The 12,645-nt window shown below is 48.2% G+C and overlaps 1 protein-coding gene across 3 annotated transcripts in view; it reads right to left on the reverse strand.

Annotated features, from left to right (window-relative positions):
* Nucleotides 596-12,645, reverse strand: part of ASB18 (ankyrin repeat and SOCS box containing 18) — a 66,341-nt gene continuing 54,291 nt past the window's right edge. For all 3 annotated transcript variants that reach the window (XM_021075269.1, XM_021075270.1, XM_021075268.1), the window contains 2 exons: nt 2,831-2,944; nt 596-1,841 (listed from right to left, as the gene is read on the reverse strand). In XM_021075269.1, the coding sequence (XP_020930928.1) occupies nt 1,656-1,841; nt 2,831-2,944 (300 nt within the window). In that variant the 3' untranslated portion in view covers nt 596-1,655. The remainder of the gene's footprint in view (nt 1,842-2,830; nt 2,945-12,645) is intronic.

The raw sequence follows: 12,645 nt of genomic DNA on the forward strand, positions 1-12,645 counted from the left end.
CCTTGGCTGACCTGCGCGTTGAAATCCGACCATCCTCCGAGGCTCAGCCTGGATACTTCTGCGATGCCCGCTCTCATGCTTCCCACCCCCACAGGGGGCCTCCCTCACGGAGCACACAGCACATTGGACTGCAGTGACCTGCTGGGGTTCGAACCCCCTTCCAGACTGCAACGATGGGATGGCGTGCCCGCCCCTCCTGAGGTTCGTCCTCGGTGCACCTTGCACTGGCAAAAATGGAGCCACGGCTTATCCTCACAGGATGGCCACAAAGAGTCCTTGTTTTAAAATATGGCATTTAGGAGTTCCCGTTGTGGCTCAGTGGGTTAAGAACCCGACTAGTATCCATGAGGATGCGGGTTTAATCTCTGGTCTTGCTCAGTGGGTTGAGGATCCCGAGTTGCCTCAGCTGCGGTGTAGGGTGAGGATGTGGCTCCATCTGGCATTGCCGTGGCCACGCTGTAAGTGGGCAATCGTAGCTCCGATTGGACCCTTAGCCTGGGAACTTCCATATGCTGTGGGTGCAGCCCTAAAAAACACAAAAAGTGGCATTTAATAGAAAATTGAGGTCTAATAAGGCCCACACACCAGAGACTGGTCCCAACGAAGAGATGGTTTATTACACACCAATCCCGAGAGGAAGACCACACCACACGGGGAAGCACCGGGGCTGGGCAGGAGGGGCGGGGGAGGGGACGAGGGCAAGAGGCTTTCCTGTGATTTCCGTGGAAGGCATGGGTGAGGCTTAGGACCGGCTAGTCCGAACAACTGCTCTGTGGCACGGGGGCTGTCCCCGGTCGCTGGTCCTGGTCCTGCGGGGGCAGAGCGTCTGGACTCCCAGGGAGGTGGTGGCGAGGTGAGCTCCGATGGGTGGCGTTGTATTTGACAAGGTTGTTTGGGGCCAAGACGTTTACCAGCTCTTGGAATTGGGTCATCCCGGGAGGGGCCGCCCCTCCAGGGTCGGAAAGGCCCAGATGCCAAAGCACCAGCATCCAGAAAATAAAAGCCATGGTTAACACAGTCCCAGACTTGAGAACTCGCTCCTGTGCCAGATGTTCGGGCTGAGCGGACGGCGGCCTCCTCGATCAACCTGTGTCCGGCCCCGGCATCTGGCTTCACGGACTGTTCTCACAGCTGGATCGGTTGGAGGTCGGGGGGCGGGACGCGGGACAAAGGAGTGACACAGGATTTAAATGTCTGGCTCACAAGGTCCGTCTGGGGGCTCTGGCCCGTGATGCTCTAGGGAGCACCTGTGGGCTCCTGGGAAGTGTCCGCCCTCAGTGTGACCGTCTGTCAGGTTTGGAACAGCGTCTTTCCAGGAGGCTGCGCTCTAGGAGGGGTTGGATGGTTCCCAGAAGGCAGGGGGTCTGCAGGCTGGGGGGAGGGGCCGCAGCACGAAGGCTAACCCACTGCGGGCAGGAGACAAACCTGGGAGAAATACTGTATCTTTTAGTTTAGTGGAAAGGTCCTTTGTGATCCAAGTACCAGCACAGTCACTGTTTCAGTCCTCACACGCAGCCCTGAGAGGCAGGGGGGCTGGGGTTACCAACTCCACGCCCAGGAGGGGTTTGTGCATGGGGGTCGGGGGAGGCCCCTCCCCGCCCCACAGCCCCCCCCCCCAGAAGAGCACAAGCGTCTTGGTCCAAATGCTCTGGGTGTCAGTGCAAAACCCCCTCTGGCTCCAGGAGGAGGAAATCCTGCAGGGACGGGGGCAAGGGCAGGAGGGGCACGAGGCAGAAGCACTTCCCGCCGAACACCTTCCGAATGGCGCATCGGCAAAGATGCTGCAGGGAGCGCGGGGCGTGGGCCAAGGCCAAGAGGGACTGGTAGAAAGCCTGGTGCACCTGAAAAGAAGGTGGGGCGACTTCAGTCCGCGCACCTGGTACCGACAGTCGCCTTTTTCCAGCCGGGAGATCCCTGAAGGCCCAGGGCATCCTTTCTCGGCCCCTGATGAGGAAGGACCCACCAAAGCCAACCCCCACCCCCCCACCCCCAAGGGTCTTGGTCCTTCTCTGAAGTGCAGCTCCTGCCAAGTCAGAGGGAGGTCCGTTTGGGGTGATTTCAGATCCCGCATCCTTAAGCCTGCTCTGCCCACCCTCCACAGAGCACGCTGCTGGTTCAGCCGTCTGCACAGACTCAAGTCAATGAAACACGAGGAGACATTCTCTAGAGGCTTTCAGAAAAAAAAAATCTCTTTTTTTTTCAGGGCTGCACCTGTGGCATATGGAAGTTCCCAGGCTAGGAGCTGAATCGGAGCTGTAGTCACCAGCCTACACCACAGCCATAGGAATGCAGGATCCGAGCTGCGTCTATCTGTGACCTACACCACAGCTCATGGCAATGCTGGATCCTTAACCCACTGAACGAGGCCAGGGATCGAACCTGCGTCCTCATGGTTACGAGTCAGGTTCATTACTGCTGAGCCACAATGGGAACTCCTCTCTCTCTCTTTTTGAATCAGTGGTCCCCTGTGGACTTGGCTGCGCGTGGATGCGGTACCCGCAGCTGCCTCGGTCATATCCTAAAAGCCGAGTGATGCTGAAGCCGACCTATGGAGGCCTGGACCTCCAGCCCACCCTTTTCTGGACACTGGTTACGGGAGCCCTGACCTTAAGCCAGTGTGGTCCTTGCAGCCCACAGCACTGCCACCAGGCCCCAGGCTGCGGGATTACTGTGCCTCCAGAAGAAAAACCGATCCGCCTCCACTTGCCTTTCTCTTTGCTTCCCTGATGTTTTAGAGCCACCTGGGCATTCGTGCAAAACTGCACACGCGGGTGAGGAGAAAGAGACAGCAGCCTTGTGCTAACGGGGGAAGAAGGGGCAGCTTGCTCACCTGAAACACCTCCTCGGGAATCACCTCCTTCCAGGACTCGGAGACGCGGAGCTGCGGGTAGGAGTTGAAAAGGACCTCGACGGTCGTGGGGGCGGGCGCGCAGGTCTTCAGCACCTGGCAGCAAAGGATGGGAGGCACGGCGTGGGTGGCCCGGCTTGGGGTCCAAGTGGGAAAAGGTGGGGAGACGGGGTGTGTGTGTGTGTGTGTGTGTGTGTGTGTGTGGTGTGCGTGTGTGAACGGATTCCCCTTCTGCCGCTTCCTGGCTGTGGGACCGCACTATCCTCAGTCACGCAGGGGACAGCGGCGATCCCAGTAACAGGACAGCAGGGTCGGTGCAGGCCCAAGGCCTTATGCGCGGACAAGCACAGGGCAGGCTCTGCCAGGGGCGGTCTCATCACGAAGAGTCCCAGTCAAGAGCCACCATTCCCAGGAGGACTCTGCTGAGGGCGGCCTGGCTCCCTTGGTTCTCGAGAGCTGCTCAGAGAAAGGAAATCAGTACTTTTTCCTTTTTTAATAATTCAGGTATAGTTGATTTACAATTTTGTGCCAATTTCTGCTGTATAGCAAAGTGACCCAGTCATATATATATATATTCATATATATATATATATATTCTTTTTCTCATATTATCTTCCATCCTGGTCTCTCCCAAGAGACTGGACAAAGTTCCCTGCGCTGTACAGTCGGCTCACATTGCTTCTCCACTCCAAAGGGAATAGTCTGCATCTATTGACCCCAGACTCCCAGTCCATCCAGTAAGGGCATCAGTTCTGATGGGAGGGTGTTTGGCCCAAGGATGGTGCTGCCAATTCCTTACTTCGATTTTCTCGTGTGTCGGGAAATGGGGGGAGAAGAATTGCTTTGCTGGTGAATTTCTTCTCGACTCGGCCTTTCCATTTTATTTTTCATCATCCCCACTGGCAAAGGATGCCTACTTTCTAATTTGCAAATTCTACAATTCACGTCCATCAGCTTCCTCATAAACATGGAAACCCTATTTGCTTTAAAAAAAAAAAAAAAGAACTTTTTTTGTGTTGCTGTTATGGAGAATCTGAATGTACACAAACAAACGTAGACTAAACAGTATGATAAACCCACGTGTACCCCCATCAGCTCATGGCCAATCCTGCCCCGTCCACACCTCCAGCTCCTCCTCCTTAATGTTATTTTAGAGTATGTTCAATATATCCTACCATTTTATCTGTAAATATTTGTGTATCTCTCTCTCCTTTTTTTTGCTTTTTAGAGCCACACCTGCAGCATATGGAAGTTCCCAGGCAAGGGGTCCAACTGGAGCTGCAGCTGCTGGCTTCCACCACAGCCACAGCAACGCCAGATCTGAGCCACATCTGCAACCTACATCACAGCTCTCGGCAACACTGGATCCTTAACCCACTGAGTGAGGCCAGGGATCGAACCCAGGTCCTCATGGATACTAGTTGGGTTCATTATGATGAGGACTCCTGTGTACCTCTTTTTTTTTTTTTTTTTTTTTTTTTTTTTTTTTTTTTTTTTTTTTTGTCTTTTTGATATTTCTTTGGGCCGCTCCTGCGGCATATGGAGGTTCCCAGGCTAGGGGTCCAATCGGAGCTGTAGCTGCCAGCCTACACCGGAGCCACAGCAACGTGGGATCCGAGCCGCGTCTGCAACCTACACCACAGCTCACGGCAACGCCGGATCATTAACCCACTGAGCAAGCGCAGGGATCGAACCCGCAACCTCATGGTTCCTAGTCGGATTCGTTAACCACTGCGCCACGACGGGAACTCCTCCTGTGTACCTCTTAAAGGAAGTTTAGAAGAAACATAAACACAGAAACCTTATAACAGCTGAGAAATTAACAATAGTTTCTTAGAATTATCTTACATACAGTCAATGTTTAAATTCACACATTTCTCTTCAATGCCATTAAATAAAAAGCAATCATTTGTTGTTTGAATAAGAATTCAATTAAGGCGAACACCTTTACATCAGTTGATATTATGTATTCACAGGTCTCTTTTGTTTCATGTGATTTATTTGTTGAGGAAACTGGATTATTTGTCCTGTAGAGTTTCTCACTGTTGGGATTTTGCTGATTGCAGCCCCGTGGGGTTTTTGAACCTGCTGTTCTTTCTCTGCTGTCTGTAAATTAGTGGCTCGATTTAGAAGCTTGATCAAACTCAGATTTGATTTTGGGGATGGGCAGGGCAACTTCATTGTTCTCTGTCTTTGAGGTTTAAGATGTACCGAGTGCTGTAAAATTGTCCTTATTTCGTGGTTGCGAAGGCTGAGGTTACGTAACTCTTCTAAGGTCAGGAGTACAGCAGTCAGAGCCGAAAGCTACACGTGGCCTGTGTCACGCTGACTGGGGCTCCTTGAACACAGTCGGTATGGGTGCTCCCTGTACCGTTTGCTCGGCTTCTTTCAGATCTAACCCCTCTTACAGAGACAGAAAAGCAAAGTTAAAAAAATACTTCTCAAGTCTTTGTTCAGAGATAACCACTATCAACATTTTGTATCTACTAAGGTTTTATGCATTTAGACAAGGAATTAATACATCTAACAGAATTGAACTAGTGCTTTGCCTATTATTTTTAACTTGATTTTTCATCAAAATCATTGTGAACCACTCAGAAGTCATGACTGAGCATTTTTAGTGGCCATATTATATAATGTATCATAATGAATTCAACAAATGAACCATTATAAGTTGCTTCAATATTTTTTGATATTATAAACAATGAACAGCTCTGAAAGCAGTCCTCTTTTTGCCTCCAACTATTCTTACTTTAAAGCTTTTATTTATTTATTTTTTCTTTTTAGGGCTGCACCTGTGGCACTTGGAAGTTCCCGGGCTGGGGTCAAATCAGAGCTGTGGCTGCCGGCCTATGCCACAGCCACAGCAATGCCAGATCTGATCCACATCTGCCACCTACACTGAAGCTCATGGCAACGCTGGATCCTTAACCCACTGAGCAAGGCCAGGGATCAAACCCGCATCCTGTGTCAGGTCCTTAACCCACTGAGCCACGATGGGAACTCCTAAAGCTTTTAAACCATACTGACAAATTGAAAGTAAGTTGTTACACTTTTAAAAGAACCGAGTGTGAGAGTGCCTCTTTTTTTCCTACCCAGGCCATCTCATCAATCATTAAATTTGATAGGTACAAGGCGGAGCGTCTCCTTTTGGCTGACCATTTGTCTTCCTTCTTTTGTGAATTACTAACTTCAGTCTTTAGCTCGTTTTTTACTATGTGTTCATTTTTTTTCCATTACATTTTATTTATTTATTTTTTTGTCTTTTTTTTTTTTTTTTTTTGCTATTTCTTTGGGCTGCTCCCTTGGCATATGGAGGTTCCCAGGCTAGGGGTTGAATTGGAGCTGTAGCCACCGGCCTATGCCAGAGCCACAGCAACGCGGGATCCGAGCCGCGTCTGCAACCTACACCACAGCTCACGGCAACGCCGGATCGTTAACCCACTGAGCAAGGGCAGGGACCGAACCCGCGACCTCATGGTTCCTAGTCGGATTCATTAACCACTGTGCCACGACGGGAACTCCCCTCCATTACATTTTAAATACACTTATTTATTAAGGCTACTTCTTAGGTAGACGATCATTTTGGACATAATGATGTTGCTTCCTCCTCAGTATTAATATTTATTTATTTTTCTTGTCCTATGACATTGGCTAGAGCTTTAAATTCAATGTTAAGTAATAATATTGATAGCAGGCATCATCATCTTAGTCCTAATTTTCATAGGACTGTCTATCATCTCTACTGTTTCACCATAATCTGAGATATCAGTTTCACAGAAACACTTTGCTCTTTTTTTTTTTTTTTTGTCTTTTTAGGGCTACACCCAGAGCATATGGAATTTCCCAGGCTAGGGGTCGAATCAGACCTATAGCTGCTGGCCTTTGCCACAGCCACAGCAATGCAGGATCTGAGCTGTATCTGTGACCTATATCACAGCTTACAGCAACGCCAGATCCTTAACCCCCTGGGTTAGGCCAGGGATCGAACCTGCATCCTCATGGACAGTAGTCAGATTCATTACTGCTGAGCTACAAAGGAAATTCCAATACTTTGTTCTAAGTCAAGGAAATATTTTTCTATTCCTAATTTACTACAAACTTTATGATTTAATTTAATTCTTCACCTTTTTCTATCCAGGTTGATACAAACAGATTTTCCCATATTGACCTATTTTTGCCTTTATAAAACAGACTCTATTTGGCTATTGTTCTAAATGTAATGGCAGATTCCATTCGCTAAGATTTTTGCATCTCTTTTAATAACTAAATTTGGTTTATAGTTTTAGTTTTTGGGGCTAATCTTATCAGGTTTTAATATCACTTTATGTTAACATAGTAAAACTATCTGAGAAAATGTCTCTCTTTTTAGTACTCTGGAAGATTTTTAAAAGTAGATAATTTTTGGAAATAAGAAAATATGATAGATCTTGAAGTTGAATCTTTTTAGCCTAGCTGTTAGTTATAGGTGATAATTTTATATTTTTTATTTCTTTCATGGTTACTGGTTTTCTTTGTTTTGATTTCTTTGGGGCTCAGTTATTAATCTACATTTTCCTGGAAAACAATCTGCATTTTAAAGAGATTTGGCATTGCATGTGTACTAGGATTCTAACAGGAAGCAGGTGGCACACTGGATATAGGATTGTTCCAGGAGGCTTTATTGATACAGGGCCTACCTGGCCAGGGGTCAGCGCAAGGGAATCACAAGGAAGAGTACATTGATGCGGAGCTGCTAGTAGAGCTACTTCCGCTCCTGGGCCTGCAGGTGAGAGACTGCGGCGGGGAGGGGGCGGGGGGGTAGCTGCTGTACCAGGAGCAGGGTCCTTGGCTGGGGACACACAGCCAGCCCGAAGCTGAGAGGGTGTGAGCTAACTGCCTTCTCTGACCTCACTCTTCTTTCCTCCTCCAGCTTTGGGGACACCGCCCTGGGGAAACCCAGGGAGCAGAGGGCCTCGTCGATGTGTCCAGGAGGCGGAGAAGAAATTCGGCCAGGGGCTGTTTCCACTGTATCTATGACGAAGGGCCCTTTCTGATTTGAAAGTCTCTGTCATTGACTTTGCAATTTTTTTCATGTTTCGTCTGGCTGGACTTTTGTCTAGTTTAGTTTCTTCTCAAGGCGTCAGCTATTGGATTTCATTGATCAATTCTCTTTAAAAATATTCCAACCCTTTAATTTTTGCTTTATCATTAGTAATCCCTTTCCAAGGAGTTTCTCGTTCCAGCTCCTTGGATTGATGGCTCAGTTTAACCTGGCAATATGTTTTTCCTTGAGTCACCATAAAAGCCATCCTAAAAGGGGTATGTATGGATCTTCCTTTGAACAGTCTGTGGTCAGAGCCATACGGTTTGAGGGACAATGTTGTCGCTGCCTTTCATTCTTAAATAGTCTGCAATTAAACAACTAATGATGCGGTATTCATTTGGGAGTGTGCTATGAAATGTTCAAAAAGTCAAATTATTTGAAAAAAATAATTTTTGTTATTAACTTTCTGGTGTATTCTAGCTGTAAATAATGTCTGACTCTGGAGTATCACAAGGTGCATTCTGTTTGCATGGTTCAAAGTTCAGCATGTATATGTCACACTTAGGATCTGAAGCTTCTAAAAGTCTTCCCACTTGATTTATGGGGAAGATTGAGATGTGAATTTAAAAGTCCTCTAGAATTACTATTTTTCAGTTAGTTTCTCCACTTCAACATAATCTTTTGTGGCATATAAGGTTTTAATGATTATGTCTTTGCTATGGACTGCATCCTTTATCAATGTCAGGTGAATCTCCTTCTCATTTTGTGTATTTCCCTAGAATTCGTCTACATTGCATACTGGTATCAATATATCATTTTTTGGGGGTGGGTCATGCTCACCGAATGCAGAAGTTCCTGGGCCAGGGATCACACCCGAACCAGAGCATCGACCCGAGCCACAGCAGTGACAATGCTGGATCCTTAACCCACTGCACCACCAGGGAACTCCTCTATACATCATTTTATTTTCAGTTTTTGCTAGAATTACCTCTGCCCACTCTTTAACTTTGACCTTTTGTTTCACGATGTTTTAAAGTGTTTGAGATTCTCTCTATTGGTAACAGGGTAATTTAAAGAATATATATTTATTGTTATAAATAATCTACAGCGTCCTCTATTTTCGTCTTTGTGATTTTTTATGCGCCTGGTTTCCTTTATTGTCCGATTTCTGTTACATGGGCTTGTGTTTTCTTTGTATTTACCTTTTATATTTTGGGATCTGTATCCTATTTAAAATTTTACTCGTGGTTATTTTAAAAATATGTATAAACCTATCATTATCTAAACATCAAAGTAGTATCTTTTGGGTTCTGGATGTGCCATTATGCCTTCTCTCCCATCTCTCTCTTAACCAATGCTTCTCCCTCCTTAATAACACCTGAAGTTTGAGTTCTGGATTATAATTAACACCAGATCATATTTTACATTGTATAGCTCCTTTGGTAGTTGCATTTCGTTTTTCAACCTACTTTACAATTATTTAAGTTTCCTCTATTTTAACTGGATTGTTTAATCCATTCATTTACTAGATATTCAGCAAGTCAGGGCTTGTGCTATGCCTGTGTGACACCAAGGCTGTCGCAGAATTTTACAGTCCCAAACAATACCGTCCCTAATAATAGTACCAGCAACATATAGGTGCCACTGTACTATGGTGCGGGAGGCACCAGGTGTTAGAAATGGATTTGCAGCAGGGTGGTGAGTGGGTCACGGAAAGATTTCTGGGGGAAGCGACATTCAAGCTGAGACCTGGAGTCGGACTTACAAAAGGTTATGGAGAGTTCTTCGGTCGAGTGTGTTGTAGACGAGGGCACACTTGCCGAGCGTGGGAGGTGAGAGGGAACCAGAGAGATGGGCTGCAGTGTGACCCGGAGTTAGTTAGACGCGGGGCGCGGTGAGAACTGAGTCTGGAGAGGAAGGCAGGGTCAGATCCAGAAGAGCGACGTCTGCCACGACAGGAGGCTGCACTCTGTCCTGACGACACCGGGCTGAGTGGAGGAGCCACCGGGTCGATGTTATTTAGAAATATCGCCATGGCTACCGTGTGGCGAAAACTTTCAGGGGCCATACTGGAGGCAGCGAGCCCAGGTACCAGCATATTTTTGCAGCTTAGGGGTGAGGTGGTGGTGGCCTCAACTCAGCGGGTGGCCGCCAGGATGGGAAGAGAAGAAAGACGTTGAGACATGTAAGGGGTTGAGCTTCCCCTTCCTGAGACGGTCCTTCCCCTCGTCTCTGGTCCGGGGGCGGAGGCCCACCCCACGTGGCCCTGAGCCTCCACCGCTCCACCCAGTCTGGTGGTCGAGGCTCTGCCTCGCCCGGCGCTGTGTCAGCTCATCGCATCCTCCACTTTGCAACATTCTTCACCAGCTTCCAGGAAACTACACTTTGATGCCGTCGCCTGCCTCGCTGTTGCTCCGACTTCCCTCTGCCGCCTTCTCACCTGTCTGTCTTCTCCGCTGGAAGGGCCTTGGAGTCAGTCCTCATTCCTCTTCTCCGTGTGCCCCTCCCCGGTGATCTCACTGGGTCTCCTGGCTTTCAAGACACCATCCCCATGCCACCAACCCTCAAGAGCGTATTTCCAGATGGGTCAAGCTTCCTCCCTCCCAAGCTCTGGGTTTTGTTTTGTTTGGTTTTTTTTTTTTTTTTTTTTGTCTTTTTGCCTTTTCTAGGGCCGCTCCAGCGGCATATGGAGGTTCCCAGGCTAGAAGTCAAATCCGAGCTGTAGCCTCCAGCCTCTAGCTCTAGCCTCTACACCAGAGCCACAGCAAAGCGGGATCCGAGCCACGTCTTTGACCTACACCACAACGGCAACGCCAGATCCTTAACCCACTGAGCGACGCCAGGGATGGAACCTGCAACCTCATGGTTCCCAGTCGGATTTGTTAACCACTGCGCCACAACGGGAACTCCCCAAGCTCTGGGCTTGAGTGTCCAACTGCCTCCTTCACATCTCCTCCTGGCTGCTCTGCCTCACTCTTAACATACTGAAAACAGAGCTTCTGAGCCTCCTCCCCGAAGCCCAGACCTGCTCTACCCGTAAGCTTTCCCAAGTCAGCGGATGGCACGCACACCTCTTCTTCCCATACCCCAGGCGAAAAGCCTTGGACTCGCCCCGGACTCCTTTTTATTCTCCCACAGCCAATGTGTTAAGACATCCTGTTGGCTCTGCCTTCAGAATAGATCCACGGTCAGACCACCTCCCTCGTCCACACCACCGGCATCCCCCGGCTGAAGAGTGGCAACCACCTCCAGCTGTCCTCTCCCCTTCTCCTCTCCTCCTTCGAAGGTTCTTCCTCAACACAGAGACCACAGGAGCCTCCTGAAATGTTAGCCATACCCTGCTGCTCAAACCACTGCAATGGCCAAAGTCATTATAGGACCCCCCCCACCCCCATAACTGGTGCCTCCCCATCTCTCCCATCTCATCTCCGGCTACTGTCCCACTGGCTCTCTCCACCTTCAGCCACACTGGTTCCGTGTGGGTCCCCACATGCATCATGCCCACTCCAGCCTTGGGGCCGTGGACTGGTGGCCCATCTGCTGGGCTGCTCTTTGCCTGGACGCCTGCTTACCTGATTCCCTCACCTCTCTCAAGTCTACTCAAAAACCACCCATCCTGGGAGTTCCCGTTCTGTCTCAGCGGGTTAAGAACCCAACAATACCTCTGTGAGGATGTAGGTTCGGTCCCTGGCCTGGCTCAGTGGGTTAAGGGTCTGGCCTTGCTGCAAGCTGAGAGGTAGGTTGCAGAGGCGGCTCGGATCTGGGATGGCTGTGGCTGTGGTGTAGGCCTGCAGCTGCCACCCCAATGTGACCCCTGGCCCAGGAACTTCCGTATGCTGCAGGTGCAGACATAAAAAGAAAGAAACAAAACACCCCCCCCAAAAAAACCCCACCCATCCTAACTGCTCTCTTTAAAATTCACTGCCTCTCGCCCTGCTTCTTCTCTCTGGGTCCTCGTCATTTTATAGGCCTAAGTACTACGCTTATCATTTAATGTCTCTCTCCCAATGACAGTCCCATGATGGCAGGAATACGTACTTCCCCCGATCTATTCACTCATCAGCTATCCTAAGCACCTGCTATGTGCCTGGCAAATGGCTGATGCTCAGTGAATATCTGCTGAATAAGAGAATAAATAGAATTTTTTTTTTCAAAAATGCATTACAAAGCCAAGTCTTATGAGCTCTTGAAAACTAAAAGTCTTCTGCCAACAAAAATGAAAGCTATCTTGGCTGAATCTAGAATTTTAGCATCCAAACCTTTTCTTTGAAAATCTGTAGATGTTATTTTGTCTTATGGTAACACTGCAGCAGAGAAATCTGAGACCAGTCTGAATTTTATTCTTTTATGAATAATCTGTTTTGTGCTTGGATACTCTGCAAGATTCCCCCATGCTCTTTCAGAACATCCATTCAACTTCTCTAAGTTAAGAATTTTTTAGTGCAGCTGAGTTTTCTTCTATTGTGTCTTTGACTATTATTTCCCATCCACTTGTATGTTTTTCAGTAACATTGCTTATCTGTGGGTTGGCTCTCTGCTCTTTGTCCTTCACGACCATAACTTTCTCTTTTAGTCTCTCGGCTTTGTTTTTTCTTCCTTGTTTAAGATCTTTTAACATTAGTCCCTTTTGTTGTTGTTGTTGTTGTTTTGTCTTTTTAGGGCTGGACCCATGACATATGGAGGTTCCCAGGCTAGGGGTCGAATCAGAGCTGTAGCCGCCAGCCTATGCCATAGCAACACAGGATCTGAGCCACATCTGCGACCTACACCA

Source organism: Sus scrofa, chromosome 15 (assembly GCF_000003025.6).
Source record: "Sus scrofa isolate TJ Tabasco breed Duroc chromosome 15, Sscrofa11.1, whole genome shotgun sequence".
Classification (NCBI taxonomy): Eukaryota; Metazoa; Chordata; class Mammalia; order Artiodactyla; family Suidae; genus Sus; species Sus scrofa.